Source organism: Monodon monoceros, unplaced genomic scaffold, assembly GCF_005190385.1.
Source record: "Monodon monoceros isolate NGI ecotype Baffin Bay Population unplaced genomic scaffold, NGI_Narwhal_1 Super_Scaffold_19, whole genome shotgun sequence".
Lineage (NCBI taxonomy): Eukaryota > Metazoa > Chordata > Mammalia > Artiodactyla > Monodontidae > Monodon > Monodon monoceros.
Window position 1 is genome coordinate 5,633,041 of NW_021703775.1, and position 20,098 is coordinate 5,653,138.

The 20,098-nt window shown below is 49.6% G+C and overlaps 1 protein-coding gene across 1 annotated transcript in view; it reads right to left on the bottom strand.

The window, feature by feature from the left end:
• NPAS2 (neuronal PAS domain protein 2) overlaps nucleotides 1-20,098 on the bottom strand; it is a 101,920-nt gene that overhangs the window by 36,873 nt on the left and 44,949 nt on the right. The window contains exons 5-6 of the mRNA XM_029231370.1: nucleotides 9,798-9,918; nucleotides 8,692-8,805 (exon numbers count right to left, since the gene is read on the bottom strand). Of these exons, the coding sequence (XP_029087203.1) occupies nucleotides 8,692-8,805; nucleotides 9,798-9,918 (235 nt within the window). The remainder of the gene's footprint in view (nucleotides 1-8,691; nucleotides 8,806-9,797; nucleotides 9,919-20,098) is intronic.

Consider the following 20,098-nt stretch of genomic DNA (forward strand, 5'->3'; position numbering starts at 1 on the left):
CGTTCATCACTGAAGCCTCTGATTTCAGAGATCCCGAAAGAACTTTGCTTGGGCTGGCATTCTTAGGATCCCCAAACCAAGAGATCCCAGAGGTTCTCTGGAGGATAAGAATGATGAGGTGTGTCTCACTTGGCATCCGGGGCTGGCTTCCAAGTCTGCCTGATGACAGAGGTGAGCTCCCAAATCAGTCATGACGAGGAGATAAGGATACCATGGGGGCAGGGAGACCCCAGGGGGTATGAGGACGGGCTTCCAAAGGGATAGGAAAGATGGAGGGAGAGGCAGGGATGGTGACAGGGAAGGTCAGCCAACAGCACAAACTGGGAATAGATGGAGAAAGAGGTAACTTTTTCTCCTCAGTATCAGTTCAGCCATCAGGCCCACGCAATGGAGTATTCTGATCAGAGATGGCCTGCTGATAAATTAGTCGCAACAGCTGTAGGAAAACACACTAATAGTCCACAAGGAGAGTGACAAATAGCTTTCTCTGCACTTCTTGGAACAAAGGAAAAACAAGTCCGGTAGGTGTCTGGGAAGACGTGAAACAAACAGAGGAGGTTTGTTAAAGGAAGAATGAAGTCCCTGAATTTCATTTGTGATAAATGTCCAAAATGTTTGGGATGGAGTGTTAGAATGTGGAGGGAAAAGTAATTTTCTGCAACTTCATGAGAAATCATCTCTAATTACGCACTCTTTCCAGACTCTCTTTCTCTCTCTGCACAGTATCCTTCCCCCAGTGTGTTGTGAAAAGCCAGCCGGGTGACTGGGCTCTTAGGAGAGTGGCAGCAAGATAATCCCGTGCAGTTTTTAGCCTGGGCCACCACCCATCTTGCTGGGGTAATACACACTTCTTCTTTTCTTTCTGCCAGTTCTGTTTGGCATTCGGAAAAAACAATGTCGGAGAAAGGCTGAGAGCCACACGAGGGAGCTGGGGGTTTGCAATGTGCTGGACTGAAGAAAAAAAAAAAATCACCCTAATGGGAAAATACATGTCTTACTTGAATTTCTTCTTTGCCCTGGCATTCATCAATTAAAATGAGTATTCGTCGGGGCCAGGAGCTTGTGAGGGCACAGATAAGATCTCCCCCAGACGGTTGGTCCACAGGGCCTGACTACTGGATCCTCAGGAGAGTGAACTTCCTACAGGCCCTCATCCCCTCCTCCAAGTGGATATCTTGTGCACACTTTTATCACAATTATCGGACAACCCGGACAAAAGTTCCCTGCTCCCGGGCTGAAACAAGCAGGAAGATAGGGTTGATAAAGGTCTGACCGTTCCTCACCCCTCCATTTTAATAGATGCTCATGCGGAACGATGCCCTTGGGTAACAATTTGTTCTTGACTGTGATCGTGATTCCTCTGCAATCTAATCTGGCAGCAATGACCGTTGCTGGAGGAGGACACTGCGCATCCCCGTCTGGGTAGCACCCTGCTTCTTACTCTCGGGGGCCTGGGACAGACAGATCAGACTTCCCTCCATGAAGCTGTCCTTCTGGGCGAAACTCACATCTCCACTCCCAGTGAGGTCTGGTGGGCGTGCGGTTGGTTCCCTTCACTGAGACGTCTCAATTAGTTCAGCTCAGGGAAAAAAAACCAAAAACGCCAAAGCCATAACGTGAGGCAACCTACGGAAATCCCACAGAACATCAAGGGTTGAAAGCTGGGAAGCGTCCACTTCTGCCAGCATTTCAAATCTGGTTGCGTGGTTAGAGGTGAATAGGTAAAATGAGGGCAGGGAAACTTTTATCCTCTGGTGTGTGGTTTCTGGAAAGCCCAGAGCAGCATGTTTGCTGAGGGTGACCTACTTGGAAGCACACCAGCCACTTTTGAAATACTGCTTTCCGGATTTCAGTCAGATGCGCACTTAAATCCAAGTCTGGGGGCGGAGGTCGGCTCACAGAGAGGACAGCCTGCTTCCAGACACCAAGTTCTTTGAGGAACGGGGACCTGCTTCTTAGGACCCCTTCAAGCTGCCCCTTCTTAGGACTGTTGATTATGCCTGTGAACATCATCTGGACGGTTCCTTCCCAATCAGAATGTAGGGCTGGGGCTACCTGACTTGGGTTGGGGGTGTATTTATTCGAAAGCTCAAAAAAAAAAAAATCTGTTAGCAGACAAACATAGTCCCAAATAAAGTAATTTTGTTTCAACTCTATTCTGGAAACAGTGGGCAGAGCAGAGGTGGCCCAGGGGCTGCTCTGACCAGTGGTCCACCCCGGGGCTCCAGGCCACATGCCTGGGGTCAGAGCGGGCTTTTTATGGGGACAGGATGAGACATGTGATTCTACATCCCAGTTTAGATTCCTACAGGAAGCTTCTCACAGAGCAGGATAGAAACTGTCCCGAAGTGAAACAATTCAAAGAAAACTACTTTCTCATCCCATTTCCTGACACGTACGTCCTCACACTGATTAAAAATCTAGGTTAAAGATGGGAAGTCCCGTCCCCTAGAACATCTGTGGCAAATGATGGAATCCTAAGGAGTGACCAAGACATAAGGATACAGATGTAGGGAAATTCCATTTCACTCAAGTATTTAGGCAATGGTTGGTGTGTTTGTCCCAGTGCCCAGGAGTGTGTGCTGGGGGGGAGGTAAGGTGGCACAACTGATGGGTGAATCTGGAAACATCCAATGAGAGAGTTTAAGCCCGTCAACAAGGGCAAAGGTGCTTTGTCCTCCCCCGCCCCGGCCTCCCAGGGTCATAGGGCCAGACGGATCTGAGCAGGTGAAGCCGATGTCATCTTCATCTACATGGTGTAAGCGTCTCCTCTCTGGCTCCGTCCCACCCTCTCTTCCCTGCCCTGCAGCCTACACATTTAACTTGGGGCCTTTCAGCTTAAGGCCCAAGGGTTCCCGTGGATGTAAGTTTGGGGTAGCAGCCAGCACTTAGCAGCCTGGGTTCCCATCTATCTATCAGATGGGTCGCTGAGATGAGCTCTAGGCCGGGAGAGGTTGTCAACGACAGTTCTGGGGGGGGCTCCCGAGTGAGGGGCCTGGGAAAGACATCAGGAAGGGGGCCACTGGCCTCCCAGCACCCCGAGACCCCAGGTGGTCTCGGTCTCAACTTCTCTGACCACTCGGCACTGCTCCAGAGGCCTGCCAGTGCAGGCAGTCCACAGGGCAACAGAAAGTAACACACTCCAGTCTACCCAGTGTGTACGAAAGTGGATTTCATCTTCGCTTTGGATTTAGGGACAAAGAAGTGGCGGGAGCCCTCCAGGAAGCTGCTGCCCCTTCCCTGGAGTGTGCTCTGGGCTCAGCCAAGGCACGCTCCATCCTCAGCTCCCAGGGAAGGGCGTTATTTCCCCACAAGTCAGAAGTCTTTGGCCTGAACCCTGGATCTGCCCCCTTGCACCTGTGCATCCAGGGCTGAGGACTGAGCCTCAGTGTAGGTCAACCTGAGTCCATTGGGCACTTATTTATATGCCAGGCACAGACCGTGTGGGCCCAGGAAGGGGTGCAATGAGTCCACAGGTGAGTAAAGCTCCCCATCCTTTCCAATCCATTATTTCCTCGACAGGCACCAAACAAGAAGACATCAGACAACGCTCCTCAAACTCATCAGCCCTGCAGAAATGATAGGACTCTTCATGGTAATGGACCAAAGGAGGGTTTTCTGCATAGTGCTTTGAAGTATGAGCAGGTATTTTATGAAAATAAAACTGATTTGCAAGGCAGAAATAGAGACACAGATGTAGAGAACAAACGTATGGACACCAAGGGGGGAAGGCGGGGGTGGGTGGTAGTGGGATGAACTGGGAGATTGGGACTGACATGTATACAGTAATATGTATAAAACAGATAACTAATAAGAACCTGCTGTATAAAAAATAGTCTTAAAAAAAAATAAAACTGATGTTCACGGTCATATTTTCTATCCTTTACCTATTGCTCCTTACCCTGTGCCTGCCTGGGACCTTGGGGAAGCTGCACGGGGTGGCTTGTGTAATATTCATGTTTCTGGATTTGATGCTTTGACATTTGGGGCCGTGCTGACTCTAGAGGGACTGCTCCTCTCAGGGTCAGACAACTCCTAGAGATAGTAAACAACTCACTTCCAGTGTACGTTTCGGAGGCAAAACCAGCCCAGCCAGAGCTCACACCCCGCACCCTCTCCTCTATCAGGCTCTCATACTCTGAGCCACTACCCACCTGCCCTAATCCCCGCCCCACTCCCCTCACCCAGGGCCAGGACCAGACAACCAGCGGCAGCCCTTACACCCGACAGCCTGCTGTAATTATTCAAACCAGCCAAACCCAAGCCTGCTTACTCTGCCTCGCCTGCCCTTTTCTGCAGAAACCATAATAGAGGCCTCTGCCCACGTTTCCTGAGCTCCCTCTGCTTTTGGCCTATCCTGGTGCCCCCGCGTGTGGCCCTGCATGGCGTGCTGTGACCGTTTCTAGGGACCTGTAAGCATAAACCTCTTCATCACAGTCCTTTCCATGTCTGTGTGTCTTACCATATTTGATTTAAAACAAATCTAGGGTACTCTTAAAACAGCCTGGTACACGGGCGCAGGACACGTGATGTGCACAGGTACAGACATCATGGACCAACAGAATGCCAGGCGCTGGGGAGAGGCCTGTGTTTGCATCTAAATGTGTAATCGCCACCTCGATCTGTGGGAAGCAGCAAAGCCTGAGGTTAAGAGTATGAGTTCAGGGTTAGAACGGCTCTGAATCTGGGTCTCTCACATCCCACCTGTGCACTTGAGACTTAACCCTTTTATGAATCAATTTCCTCCTCTGTTAAGATGGAATGAGATCTTATATGTGGAACCTAGAAAAATGGTACAGATGAACCGGTTTGCAGGGCAGAAATGGAGATACAGATGTAGAGAACAAATGTATGGACACCAAGGTCGGGAAAGCGGAGGGGCTGGGGGGCGTGGGATGAACTGGGAGATTGGGACTGAGATGTATACACTAATATGTATAAAATGGATAACTAGTAAGAACCTGCTGTATAAACAAATAAATAAAATTCAAAAAAAATGGAATGATGCCATATATCTGGAGAAAACTATAATTTGAAAAGATACATGCACCCCAATGTTCATAGCAGCACTATTTACAATAGCCAGGACATGGAAGCAATGTCAATGTCCACTGACAGATGACTAGGTAACAAAGATGTGGTATATTTACACAATGGAATATTACTCAGCCATAAAAAAGAAGGAAATAATGCCATTTGCAGCAACATGGATGGACCTAGAGATTCTCATACCGAGTGAAGTAAGTCAGACAGAGAAAGACAAATACCATATGATATCACTTATATGTGGAATCTAAAAAAAAAAAGATACAAATGAACTTATTTACAAAACAGAAACAGACTCACAGACATAGCAAACAAACTTATGGTTACCAAAGGAGAAAGGGGGTTGGGGGAGGGATTAGATCAGGATTAACAGATATACACTACTGTATGTAAAATAGATAACCAACCAGGACCTACTGTACAGCACAGAGAACTATACTCAATATTTTGTAACAACCTATAAGAGAAAAGAATCTGAAAAATATATATATTCATATATATACACATATATACATAAGACTGAATCACTATGCTGTACACCTGAAACTAACACAACATTGTAAATCAACTATACTTCAATTAAAGAAAAAGAAAAAAAGATGGGATGACGCCATTAGGACCATCTCATGAGGTTGCTGCCAGGATCCAATGAGACAACCAGTGTCAGGACTCAGCCCAGGGCCTGGCACTGAGGAAACACTCCTAAAAGGTGAGCTATTTTTATGATCCCATCACTCCACGTTTATTGAGAAATAAACCTACAGAATCAAATCTGAATGATTTCTTATGTTAAACCTTACTTTAGCGGCCAAAAATGGTTGAATGTTGGTGACTTCATAGGGTTCCATCTTAGAAACTCATCTGGCTGACACTTTTTGCTGTTTTAATCCAAGTGAGAATTATAGTTCAGTTTGTCCACAATTACATTTGGAGACTCTTGTCTCAAGAAAGCTCCCCTAACTTTGGTTTGTTTAGCAGGCTCTGCAAAGACACTCTGGTTTTAAACTCTTGGTTTTAAAACTTCCACTTTCAATGCCGTGTGTTTATAGCAGTAACAGTTCCCCCCACCAAAAAAAAAAAAAAAAAATCACACATAACTTCCACACATCCTTTCAGGCAAACAAACATTGTCTCAACTTGAAGAGAAAATAAAGCCTTGCTGTTTTAAAAAAAAAAAAAAAGTCTCAGGTATTCACAATGAAGCCTGCCTATTTCCTTGAAATCCTCTAAAACGTGATAAAAGACAGGAAGCTTCAAAGCGACATCCAGTAGCATCTTAATGAGAGTTGTGGAAATGTACATTCACAGGATAACGCTGCTCACCAGCCAATCACAACCCGGTACCCTTCATTAAGTGCGTGTGCTGTTGTCACGGAGACACGTGGGAGCAGCATCCCATAATTCCCACAGTCTCGGCACTCTGGGGACCCTTCCTTGCATGCGGCCAACTGGGATAGGCTGCTACCCCAGCAGCTGGCATTATGGCCACGGTACACATTTTAAGCAAATTCCAAACCACTGCTTATATTAATTCAAGGATAGAGGTGCCTGGCACCATAAGCAAGAGGAGTGCCATTAAAATTCCTATGGAGTGCCATGTAGTGTTACAATGGGGCAGTGTTTCTCAAAGTCCACGACCCTTTGCATCAGAACCCCTAGGTTGTTTTCCAACTGCTCAGTCCCAGCCGCACCCTCAGGTGTGCTGAACTAGAATCTTCCAGGGACATCTGAGAATCTGCATTGTAACAGGCTGCCTCACCCAGGGAACCACAGCACCGGACTGGCACCACGTTGAGTTCTCCACGAGGTACCCCTTAGGTCAGTTTCTTTACTTAGTCGTGTGGTTCATTACACACGTGTCTCATGAGGTTCAGGAAAGCCTCTCAGATGAGTCAGATTAGACACGGGCAGGTCTCGGCTTCATCCCGCTTTGCCCAGATTTAGCGGCCCCCTTGGGAAGGCTGACCTGCCACCACTCCCAACCACTCGGGCACCCCGAGCCCTAGGTGGGGAGCTTCCGCAAAGGGCCCCGAGTTGGCCAAGGAGCCCATCATCCAGGCATCAGCCCTGAACACGGGGCCTGGAGGATCGTGCTGTTTAGCCTATAGTTGGAGCCTCTTAAGCAAAGCATGTATATGTACGCAAATAACATACAACAGGGACCGTCATTAGGACTCAGTGCCGTTACTTTGGCTGCTTCTAATGGAAACTCTGGGACTCATCCGACGGGGGTAATAGACTGGACCGTGGGTCCAGAGTTAAACAACAGCAAGCGAAGCACCACAAGTCAGCTGCCAGCATCCACTCCCTGTGTCTCCCACCGGCGCACCCCCTCCTTCCCGTGGCTCACCTTTCTGTATTTGTTTCCCTTTGCCATTTTTTCTCCTCCCCTCTTCTCTCTTTCTACCATTCCCTGTCAACACTTCCTTCTATTCCCCCTGCCCCATCTTTGCTATTTTATGAAATGTTAGAGCTTTCAAAGTTAGGTGTTTTGTGGGTTTTGAGGGCTGGCCACTCTGTGCTGGGCTCCCCAGCGGGGCTGCGTGTTGGGACCTGTGTTTCTGAATCTCTGGCATCAGGCCTGCATCCCCATTTTGCCTGGGTCAAAAGTAAAACGGATGGGCTTCCCTGGTGGCTCAGTGGTTGAGAGTCTGCAGGCCAATGCAGGGACACGGGTTCGTGCCCCAGTCCGGGAAGATCCCACATGCTGCGGAGCGGCTGGGCCCGTGAGACATGGCCGCTGAGCCTGCGCTCCGCAACGGGAGAGGCCACAACAGTGAGAGGCCCGCGTACCGCAAAAAAAAAAAAAAAAAAAGTAAAACTGAGTGTTTAAGTCTGCTTGAGAGTTGCAGCCTGGTCTTGGACAATTAGTTATCTGGGTAATTACAGAAAGCAAGATTTTACTGCTTGGCTTATGCTGCCTGATAATTCATCTAATGGAGATGGCTGGCTCCTCAGAAAAGGACCATGTCCTGTGCATTAGGGCCAGACTTAGCAGAAGGGCCATGGACTAGACCTATGAAAACAGGCTCCCAGCAATTCCGTAAAAAGGAGGATAAAAATGCAGAAGCCAGGGCTTCCCTGGTGGCACAGTGGTTGAGAGTCCGCCTGCCAATGCAGGGGACACGGGTTCATGCCCCGGTCCGGGAAGATCCCACATGCCACGGAGCGGCTGGGCCCGTGAGCCATGGCCGCTGAGCCTGCGCGTCCGGAGCCTGTGCTCCGCAACGGGAGAGGCCACAACGGTGAGAGGCCCGCGTACCGCAAAAAAAAAACAAGAAATGCAGAAGCCAAGGTTAGGGATCTTCATGTCACAATGAAGCCCTGTTTGGCTGTGTGTAGGCTGAGCCCGTTCTTTATTAACCGTAAGTTGTTTCTCACAGCATAGAACTATTCCATTAGCCTGAAAATAAATAAATGAATAAGGTGCGTCTCAGGGGGACGTCATGTGCTGGCATAAACAGGTGGGGATGCGTGTTCTTCCCGAATGGGGGGTACCATTTAGGAGCACAGAAAACACATCTTGGGAACACAGAAATCCAAATGCAAATATGGAAAGCACATATGCGCCCCTCCCTCCCGCCCCTACGTGCACGTTTGCATGAGAAAAGCCACTGCCCCAGTCATACGACAATGAACACTTACCGTTGTTGTAAGAGCGAAAATTTCCTACAAATTTTATGTATTCATAAGTTGGAAATTCCTTTGGGTTCAAGCTGCCTCTGAGAAGATGGCAATAAAACTCTAAGTCGTTGTCAGCTGGGCCATTAAAGGAGAAAAGGAGAAACAGGGAATGAGAGCTCTACAGTGATTCTAGACTAAACAAGTCGCATCTTGTGAAACCCACAGGGTTTGGTCAACACATGGCCGGGCTATTTCTCTCATTATGACTGACTTTCAGACATGGTTTTATAACCTTTGCAACACAGGTTTTTCCCCTCTGTAGTTTATAGATGTTTTGCATTCCATACTCGGACCCGATTAGTCTTAATTTGCTCACAGATGTCTGTGGTTGGTTCTGTCGGCCTTAATTAGTTCTGGTTGTTTTCATACTGTATATTAAAATAAAGCTGCTCAGAGCTGCTCTCCTTAATTTAATCTTTCCACTTTGCTCTGAAGGAAAATCAGATGTACAATGGGACACATTATTCACGGAAAATGGAGTAAGGCTCGAATAAGTACAAGGCACCTTTGCTACTGCCGTCAAAATACATGTTTCATTAGGTGACTGGACCAGCTTTCTATCCAGGTTGCCAATTTTGACAAAAACTTTAAAATTCCATAAAACCTGCAAATGTATATAAATAACCAGATGACAGCCTCAGAAGAGAATTTGGAGTTTTGACCTAATTATTCAGTTTTTAGTTGGTTACTTAGTATCATACATACAAATCTAGCCTCACAGTGTCCTCCAAAATAAGAAGATTATTCACTTATTTTTGTACCCTTTATTACTAAAAGGCTCTCATGTGGGGAAAAAAAAGGGATCTCTTGTATTACATGCAAAACAAGTTATTATTCTTAAGCTCTGTGCTTTAAAATTTTCCGCATAAAAGTTCAACGTCTTCCATATTCCAAACTCCGGTTTTAGCTTTGAACTTAAAATATACCTCTAAGGATCTTGGAAATGTTCTGAGTCACAAGGAAAATTATTTTTAAAATTAGTCCTCCCTTCTTAATTCATTCTAACCTCCTTTCAGAAGTGACATTCTCATCTTTCTATCTCGTAAAACCAGTGAAGTTAAACTTACATTTTAAGTGTTCTGGGGAGGGGGAGTCCGTCACAAGCATGTGGGAAGAAAGCATTTTGTAGACTTCTGAGTGTTCTTGCTCTGGAAGGAAACGTAACAAATTCTGATCCGTGACATCCGACTGGAAAAGAAAAGAAAGAACCAAGGCACACATTCCACAAAGACGAAAAATAAAAAGCAAAAGCTGAAACTTCGTGACAATTCAGAACTGGTTTCTGAAATGAGAAGTTCCAGATCTGACTTTCTGTGAAGACTCTGTAATTTTGAATTGTAATCTAAAAGGGTTTACCTGTTCAAATGCAAACGTGCTCTTGCCTATGGGCCTGAGAAGGAACTAAGACTCAAGCCAGACAAACACGCATTGGAGCCCCGTGTGCTGACAACACCCCCGTGTTCTGGCTGGGGCGGCGTGGCTGGCGGGGAGCCCCAGCTCGAGGCCAACCACGCACATGAAGGCCCCTGAAGAGCCCATGGGTTCCTTTTCTGACCTCTAGGCCAGCAAACGGCTGACTGTTTACTTCTAAAGGTCTGTAATCAAAGGAATTGTACTTTTTTTCTGAGGACCTGGGCACCCGCGGACACAAAATAAATACAATGGAGTCTAGACTCAGTGTTATCCAACAGAGCGGTCTGTGATGATGGAAATGGTCTGTAACCTGCACGGGCTGTTAGGGAAGCCACCAGCCACATGGCTTCAGAGCACCTGAAACACGGCTCGTGTGACTGAATTTTGTTGCGTTTTTTTTTTGCCGCACGCACAGCTTGTAGGATTCTTAGTTCCCCCATCAGGGATTGAGCCTGGGCCCCGACAGTGGAAGCACCGAGTCCTAACCACTGGACTGCCAGGGAAGTCCCTGAAAACAGAATTTTTAATTGTATTTAATTATTTTAATTGAAATTTAAATCACCACATGTGGCCGGTGGCTCCCATACTGGACGGTGCAGGTTGGAGATCACGGTGGGGAGAGAGGAAACAGGCACTTCTCTATCCCTCAATAAACTCACCCCCTCCGACAGCTTCAAACACCGTCTGTGCACACCCTTTCATCTGCACGTCAAGGCAACTCGCTCTTGGGTGTCCTGGCTTCACATCCCATCTGCCTCCCAGATGTACTTGGGGACCCCAGATCCACATACACCCCCAATGTCCTCATTATCTCCTCCCTCCGCTGTGTTCTGTCCCCACGTGTGGTGTTGTCAAGCAGTCACCTGCCCATACCCGACACCCAGCTGGCATCCTTGACCTCTTCCTGTCGTCTTCACATCCAAACAGGGTCTCAGTGCTGTGAGATTTTCCTCCCTCGAATTCCCTCAGATCCATTCACTCCTTTTCCTCTGGCCTCTACCCTAGTCCAGGCCATCATGTCCTCTGGGCAGTGATCTGGCCAAACTGGCCTTCCCACATCACCTTTCGTCTCTGTCCAATCTGCTCTCTGCCAGCAGCCCCGTATCAGACCAAGTCACCACCTTGCCAACGAACACAACATTGTAAATGAACTCTACTCCAATATAAAATAAATATTTAAAAAAAACAAACTTTCGTGGGCTTCCAGCTGCTCCTGGGATGAAGCCTTAGCTCCCCAGTTCACTAGTCGGGCTCAGCAGGGCACAGCCTCCGCTCCCAGCCCGTCTCCAGCCCTCCAAACTGCCTTTCCTCCGGGCTGCCGGCTTTCCTCTTCCTCTGGGCCGCCCCTCAGGCCGCACCCTCAGGCTGGAGCATCCTGCGCCCTCTGCTTGTTCTCAGGAACTCCCGCGCTGCCTTCAGGTCCTGGCCTTGAAGTCCCCTCCTCTGAGAAAGCAGCCCTGACAGCCCCTCACCCAGAACAGGACCACTGCCCCTGCTCCTCTGGCCGCTGCGCCCGTGTCATCTGTACCCACTGGGGAAGGGCACATCTGTGACCACGCAGTAAGCCCTGGCAGGGCCGGTGAGGCAGGTGAGAGCCAGCTCTGCCCTCCAAGCTGCACTCTGCTTGGCGGGAAGATGACGAGGCTGTGAGGGTGACACGGGCTGCTTTGAGTCAGTGGCCGATACGAGGGCACACGGCAGATGCCAGGCGTGATAGGGGTTCATTAACCATGTAGGAAACAACTCCAGGCTTTCTTGTTCTTTCCCACGATAACGTGTGTCCCCTGCCTGCCTCTCCCCTGTACCCCTGACAACAGATGGTGCTTGGCCTTCAAGAAAAACATGTTGATGAACTGAAAGAACGACATGGCAAGTGCTATGACAGAAGCAAAAACCAGGCGCCTGGAGAACTCTGAGCATGGGGTGCAGAACCCAAAATGACGGGGTAGGGGAGCCTCGCAGGGACCGTTCCCGTGGGGAGGGATCCTTGCGGCGGGCGGGGGGGGTGTGTCTGGGGACAAGGCGGTGTCCACCAGGCAGCCTGGGTGCTCCAGGCAGGGGCACAGCCCACACAGAAGTGGGGATGGGGGTGAGGGTGGGAGCCCTTACAGTACAGTGGGTGGGGGAGGAGTGGGGAAGGGCAGTAGGGCTCGGGGCTAGCAGCCCACAGAGGAGTCAAGGCTGAGCTTGTGTGCCAGGGGACGCGCTGGGGTACGTGGAGGAAGGTGGGCAGGACTGTGCTTGTATTTCGGACCCTCTAGTGGCCTGGGGAGGAAGGGGGCACAGGAGCCAGGCTAGAGGTGGTCGAAGTCTGAACAGGTCCGGGGGAGGGGAGACACAGAGGAAGGGGCCGCGTCCAGACGACTCAGCCAACACCACCATCCGACTGACACCGACTCAGGGTGCCGTGTGCCAGCCGCGGCTTCCGGCACTGGAGGGAAGCACGGCAAAGGGGGCAGGTCCCTCCCGTCCTGCAGCCACGGCTCCAGGACTGTAAGCGTGTGCTTGGTGGCTGAGGGAGGGCAGGAGTGGAAGGAGGGGCTCTGAGGGTCCCCAGGCTCCCTGCTTGGATGCACCTGTTTGGATCTCTGTGGACAAATACTCCGCAATCCCCCCCCCCCCCCGCACTAGCTGTGCTACCATTTTCTCATTCTGGCTTTTTCTCCAAGTTCCTTCTGATGTTCTTGACTTTATTTTAAGCCCAATCCCTTTAGTTTTTTAGAACATGACTAATGCTCACACATGACAGTACTCTCTCTTCTTAAAGACATTTCAGATACTTGAAAATGCTAACTCCGTCACCACATTGTCTTTTCTCGGAGGGCCAGTCAGAAGCCCACTTCCCTGATGGAGGGGGTGGCAGAGCGCAGGGCGGGGGGCCGCCTGGCCTCGCTGCTCCTGTGGGACACGGTTGGCAGGTCACAGGGCATCTCAGGTGACAAGTTCTGCACAGAATAAAGACGAACACTGGAGGGAGGCGGGGGTCATGAGGATTATGAATTGACACACGAGGAGGGCTGAGAACACACTTGGCAAAGAACAAGCTCTTGCTATGCCTTTGCTATTATACTCCCATTAGGCCATTTCCATGTGCTGGAAACCAACACGAACAACGATATTTTGAGAATTTAAAGCCTAGCGCTTACAGGGGAGTAAATTATATCTGCAACTGAACTGTCCCTTGAATGCGCTGAGCTCTGTTTATTAAAATCATGGCAATTACAGAGACAAGGGAGGGAAGGCACCATCCTCACAGCTGAATCACCTTATCAGGAACATCACTGACCTGTTGGAGGCGGGAGGTTCTCCATCCAAACTTATTGCTATGCCCTTGGCTACTTTGTCAAGAATCTGGCCCTTTTCTGAGTTTTGCACTAGATGCCTGCTCTAAATCCCCAACAACACTTCTCCTACCTTTTCTCTGGAGGCCCTGGGACAGCCTGGGGAGAACGTGAACAGACAGGAAGCATATTCCTCTCTCTGTCTTTTGAACCCACAGCGCCGGTGCAGTCGTATCAGCAAAGTTAAATGCGCCTGCACGGGAGTCCACAGACTGGCCGGCTGAGCTGGAAGCGGGCTGTGTGGACATCCAGTTCAGGATGTCCCCAAGGGGCCCCGGCAATTCTGACTGGAGATCTGTGTTGGCCACGATTAGAAGGGGGATCGGTGTGAAGCCTCATGTTGAGAAGAGGCAGGACTGGGCTCGGCAAGCAGAGAGGGCCCTGGGCTCCCGAACGACCGGGGCATGGGAGGCATACGTCATCTGCTTTGATTCAGTTTAGATTCAGAATCAAACTGACGGCCAGAGAGGGATGCTTTCCGAAGACAGTATACAGAATAGCTTCGACCCGGGAGGAGTGAAGAATGAATTCAGGTAGAAGAAGGACCAACTCTAAAGACTCTCTCTGTTCATCAAAAGAGCCTGAAGAGAGGGAAAGGCAAACCACAAAGCGAGATCAGATATTTGCGGCACACAGACCTGTGGTATGAGCCCGGAAGGAAGGGTCAGTGTGATACGCTGCCTTGTCATCTGGCAAAATCGAGAGGGAACAACCGAAGCTCTCCTCCCCACGCTAACGGCAAGTTCCTTCTTGCCACTGATAAGGTCCCCTGGCTAAACAAGCCTCCTTACTGCTGGGGGTGGAGAGGACCAGGTGCAGTTACTGTTCATCCTGCAAGTGGGTTTCAGTGCCCTGCCAGCCAATCACATCCTCTGTGGGAACCAGGGGACACCCCAACCTCTTGCTACTACCACACCACCCCTGCCTGTTCACTCTGTTCCCAAGTGCAGCCCCCGTGCGTCCCTGCATGGCACGCGGTACGCTCCTCCCTGGGGCCGTAAGTACACGTGATTAACACACCGTCAGTTAATACACCGTCTCACCTGTCCAGTATCGGCTGTTGTGTGTTTGGCCATCCCTGTCGCCCTAGGGCAGAGTGACAAGGACGCGATTAAAACCATGCCCGACAGAGGACTAGCGTGGAAAGAACGCTTACAAATCATTACACAAAAGACCCAGGCAATCCAGTAGGAAAACGGCAAAATACCTGAAAGAGCATTTCACAGAAAAAGGAAATCCAAACGGCCGACAAACTATGCAAAGACACTCAGTCACACCATCAACTGGGAGAAAAGCAAATCGAGACTCCGTGAGGCGCCTTCGCACGCGCCAAGTTCTGGTGAAATGGAGGAGCTGGAACTCTCCACCCCACTGCTGGATGGTGGAGTGGTGCCATCACCATGGAAACAACTCGGTATCACCTAATGAGGGTGACGGGCTCCTACCCCACAACCCAGCGATCTTACACACAGTCAGCTCTCTGGAGGATGCTTGCCAATGTTCATCAGGAAATACGTACAGACATCCACAGACACACCCTCTCAGAGTTCCACACTGGCCTGGGGGCAGGGATCGTAGCATGTGCCTACAGCAACGAGGACAAACCAACGACAGCTACGCTGGACGGTGTGAGACGACGAATCGCTTAGCAAAGCTGAGTGAAAGGAGAGTGTACCAGAGTACACTTCCTATGACCCTGTTTACATAAAGTTAAGCCAAAGGTCGTACTAAATTACAGTGATTAATGATGAATTAAAACTTGGCAGAATTGCAGAGAGACGCAAGGACACGATGATGTGGAAATGGTCATCTCTATGCGGAAGGGGGTGGTGTGATGGGAAAGGAGCAGACAGGAGCTTCTGCGGGCCTGGTCATGCTCTGTTTCATACCCTTGGTGACAGCTACATGTATGCTTGCGCTCACCTTATCGTTAGTTTTAAAATGGAACCTAGTTTTATACACAGCTCTGCAGGTATGATACAGAAAGATCAAAAGGCACATAAAAATCAAACAAATCTAACTGGCAACCTGGACCCTTTTAACCTGTGATCAACCCTGAGCTGCAGCCACACCTCCCTACTGGGGCCCCTCCTAGACAGAGCATCCACCCAGGTCCGCCCTGACATGAAGCCACCTCCGACAAGCTGACCTGGACCAGGTGGGTTCTGCCAGCAGGTGAGGACAGGTGGGTGACGGAGGGCAGAGGGATGCTTCCTGGAAAGCCCTGCGCGGCCAGGGACTTGCTGCTGCATTTCATGGTGTCATAAGCCAGGCGCTCTGTCTTCCTCCTCTGTGACCTCTTCTCCCTGCTGTGACCCTTGACCCAGGAACCTGGCCCACTGTCCCCTTTGACCTTGTACTTCCAGCCAGAGGTTTTACTTGGAGAAACAGCATTACACAGAGGTATTTTTTTGGTGAGTAGATTTCTCCAACTTTATAAGTCACTCCGTGCCTTAGATTTTTTGGGGGGGCGGGGGGGGGGGAAGTTGTGTTATCCACGCCTGTATTTCTCACTTCTGAGGCACTGCCCACTTGTGCCAAGCTGTTTGCAACTGCTCTCCATGCAGGAGCCCCACTTGCAAACCCAGTCCCTCATTCAGTGAGCATTCGGGCACGTGGGTATCTGCTCGGGGCTGGGGACAGGGCTTGTGCCTGACGAGCGAAGCGTGATCCAGCTCCTTAGGCCAACATCGCGTTCATTAACAGATCGGAAGAGCAATCCGGGAAGTTAAATGTTCTAAAAAATCAACGTCCGAACAGGAAACACAGACCGTGCCCACTGTGGGTGTCATCTGGCTCTGCCTCGGCCGCACTCTTTCCCAATTATGTCCAAGGCATGTGACGCTCGCCCCTTGGGTCTCCTCCATCAGCACGCTCACCTACCAGGCAGGTCTCTGCCTTGACCGCCTATGTTAATTCTAGATGCCAAAGTGTGCTGGCGTCACCGCCACGGTAAGTTGTGACTTTCCCTTAAAATCATTTTCTGCTTTGAGCTATTTTCTTCTAGCTTTTCTCTGTCAAACTGGAAAAGCAAGCTCTAGGATCTTTCATCAGGACATTGCTGTACAAAAATCTACCGCGTGAATTTTGGAGTGTCTGAGTTTCTAGTGGTAGGAAGGATACACGGAGAGAGATACTGAGACTTTTGACAGACTTAGAAGAAGAAAGGAATTCTTGCTGCTCCTCACCCCCGCCCCCCCAAATCGCCAATGGTCCCCCAAAACCTGGCTACACAGGGCACGGTGGGACCCAACGCAGGGTATGCCAACCCGTGATGCCAACAGGGGAGCGTCCCTGCTACTGTGAGGCCCTTGGCCTCCAGCGGGCTGTCTCTGCCGGCCATGCCTCGATTGATGGCTGCCTCTTCCACGAGACAGGACATTGCCTTCCAGGTCCTCACCCCACCTCTGCTCAACACCCACCCCACCAGAGAGCATTCAGCTTCACTGTCACATGTAGATGCCTGAGTGGTGGGTAAGCACCAAGTTCTGGGGTCAAAGTGTCCGAGTTCAAATCCCAGCTGCACCACGTGCTGGTTGTGGGACCTCAGCTGCTCTGTGCCTCGGTCTGCTCATCTGTGAACAGGAGTAAGTACCTATTTCTTAGAGTCATCATAAGGACCAATCAGTATAAGGAAAATGGACCTTCTAAGTGCTTTCGCCATATTAATGCATAGAAGGGACTCTTAATAGTGCCTGGTACACAGTAAATGCTCAATAAATATTGGCTACCTTTTTATTAGTCTTTAATGGCTTAACAGGTGAAATCTCTCAACAAAATTGCAAACCCTTAAGGTTTAAAGAATCTCATATGGATTTGCAAATGAAGCGACTGACAAGGGATTAATCTCCAAAATACACAAACAGCTCATGCAACTCAATATCAAAAAAACAAACAACCCAATCAAAAAATGGGCGGAAGATCTAAACAGACATTTCTCCAAAGAAGACAGAGATGGCCAAGAGACACATGAAAAGATACTTAACATCACTAATCGTTAGAGAAACGCAAATCAAAACTGCAATGAGGTGTCACCTCACACCGGTCAGAATGGCCACCATCAAAAAATCTACAACCAATAAATGCTGGAGAGGGTGTGGAGGAAAGGGAACCCTCCTATATTGTTGGTGGGAATGTAAATTGGTGTAGCCACTATGGAAAACGGTACGGAGGTTCCTTTAAAAATCTAAAAATAGAGCTACCACATGACCCAGCAATCCCACTCTTGGGTATACATCCGGAAAAAAACTATAATTTGAAAAGATACATGCATCCCAAAGTTCATTGCCCCACTATCTACAATAGCCAACACCTGGAAACAATTTAAATGTCCACCAATAGAGGAATGGTTAAAGAAGATGTGGTGTATATACAATGCAACACTACTCAACCATGAAGAAGAATGAAATGATGCCATTTGCAGCGACATGGATGGACCCAGACAGCGTCATACTGAGTGAAGCCTGACAGGGAAAGACAAATATCATAGGATATCACTTACATGTGAAGTCTAAGAAAATGGTACAAATGGACTTACCTACAAAACAGAAACAGAGTCACTGATGTAGCAGACAAACTATGGTTACCAAGGGGGAAAGGGTGGGAGAGGGATAAATTGGGAGACTGGGATTGACCTATACACACTACTACATATAAAATAGATAACTAATAAGAACCTGCTGTATAGCACAGGGAACTCTACTCAATACTCCCCGATGATCTGCATGGGGACAGAATCTAAAAAAGAGTGGATATATGTATACCTATAACCGATTCACTTTGCTGTATACCTGCAACTAACACAACATCGTAAATAACTATACTCCAATAGAAATTAAAAAAAAAAAAAAAAAAAGAACCTCCTATGGGCCATTTGAATCACTGCATTGTCTGTGGACGGGTCCTGGGCTTGTACTGAGAAATAAGCAAGTTTGAATTGAAGTGAACTAAGCTGAAAGCAGAATTCCTAAATGGCAACCCAACTCCTCAGCATCAGAAAAGCAGTAGGTAGAGTGGTGGCGAGTCTGGGCTCTGCGCTCAGCGGGCCTGGCCTCAGCCCTGCTCTGCTCCTTGCTGGCTGGGCCACCTTGGTCTCATCCTCCGTCAAGTGGAGGCGACAGGGCAGCTGTGTGATGGGCACCAGGGAAGTTTCTTGTCCACCCACTAGCAGGGATACAGCAAATCCTAAGTAAAAAGGGAAGAAGACGACGGTTTGCGTAAAAGCTACAAGTAAATGTGGAGATCGTCCATCCTGGCTTCATCTCCGCTGGGGAGTGTGAGGGCTGACTCGGTGTGTGTCTGGGTGCACAGACAGGCACTTAATAAGCATTCAAATGGGTCGGGCATTGACAAGCGAGAGTTGGGGTCATTTTCTTACTCTGGAAGGGCCATTTCTCTGGCCCTTCCAGAGTAAGAAAATAATTCATAAAGGTGATTCTGAGTCGCTCGAGAATTTCGAATCAGAGTCCCCAACTTTCTAAGTTCGCTCTGCCACGTATGGCAACTGGGTCATCAGGTAATTCCAGGAGGAGAAATCAGAACACTGCAAATCCTCTTTCCCCAAACAGCTCCAGCCACACTCCCAGGCCATTCCGGAGTTGACACCTGTTTGCTTTTCATTAGCGCCTCGCACTGCCCGATCCCGTCCACTCAGTACAAAACCCAACCCCCTCCAAAGAAGCGCCCCACCTCCTCAGATCAGCCCAAAGAAGCTGTGCTGATTTGACGGGGTCTCATCACTACTCCAGCATGAGACGAAAATCAAGATGAAACTGTTTTCCCGACTCCTTAGGGCTGAGTGAGAACCAGCCTCTTCTGACAGCTCTCAGAGCAGAGAACCACCAGCCTCGTGCACCCTGGAAATGGGCTGAACCACAAAGGGCAGATGGATTCAAAGTAATGCAAAGGTATCTGCCTTGCAACGTAAAAAATGCTTTTCTGGGCTACAACACACAGTGACCCACAAAGGAAAAACATGGACGGTGGTTTTGATCTACACACAGCGTCGTCTGCAGCAGCAACGGGAGCGGGGAGCGGCTTCTGAGGAAAAGAATGATCCAGGACGATGTGGAATCCTGGGCCATTAGGGAAGCTGGGGTCATCACCTCTTGCGGAGCGGGGGGTGAGCTGCCCACACAGCAAGGCCACGGTGCTTCCGGGCAGGTGCGGCTCGGGAGAGGCCACCATGGTCCTCCAGCATCACCTGGCCAGCGATTCCCTACGAGCAGGCGCCCAGGGCAGCTGCCACCCTCCTCATCTGTGTCCTGGCCGCGCATCCACCCACATGTGGGAGTCAGGGGTGGGGGCTCAGCAGTTTGGCGGGGCTTTTTGGGAGGAGAGAGAAGAGAGGACATTTTAGCCCAATCAGTCCCACAGGTGGGTACAAGCTTCCTTCCAGATCGGTCTCTGTGGGAATAAACGATGGTGTGGTGGGAAATGGAAGGCTGACCAAATGCCTCCGAGGGGCCCTCCGAGGGGCCCTCCAAGGTGGACCCTCCACCAGCCGGGTGCTGTTCTGTGAGTCAGAGCATCCTGACGGGGGTACCAGGGAGCCCGCAAGGCTCAGGCTGAGAGGAGGGAGTGTGATGGAAGATGGGAGGGGGAGGGAGAGGGGG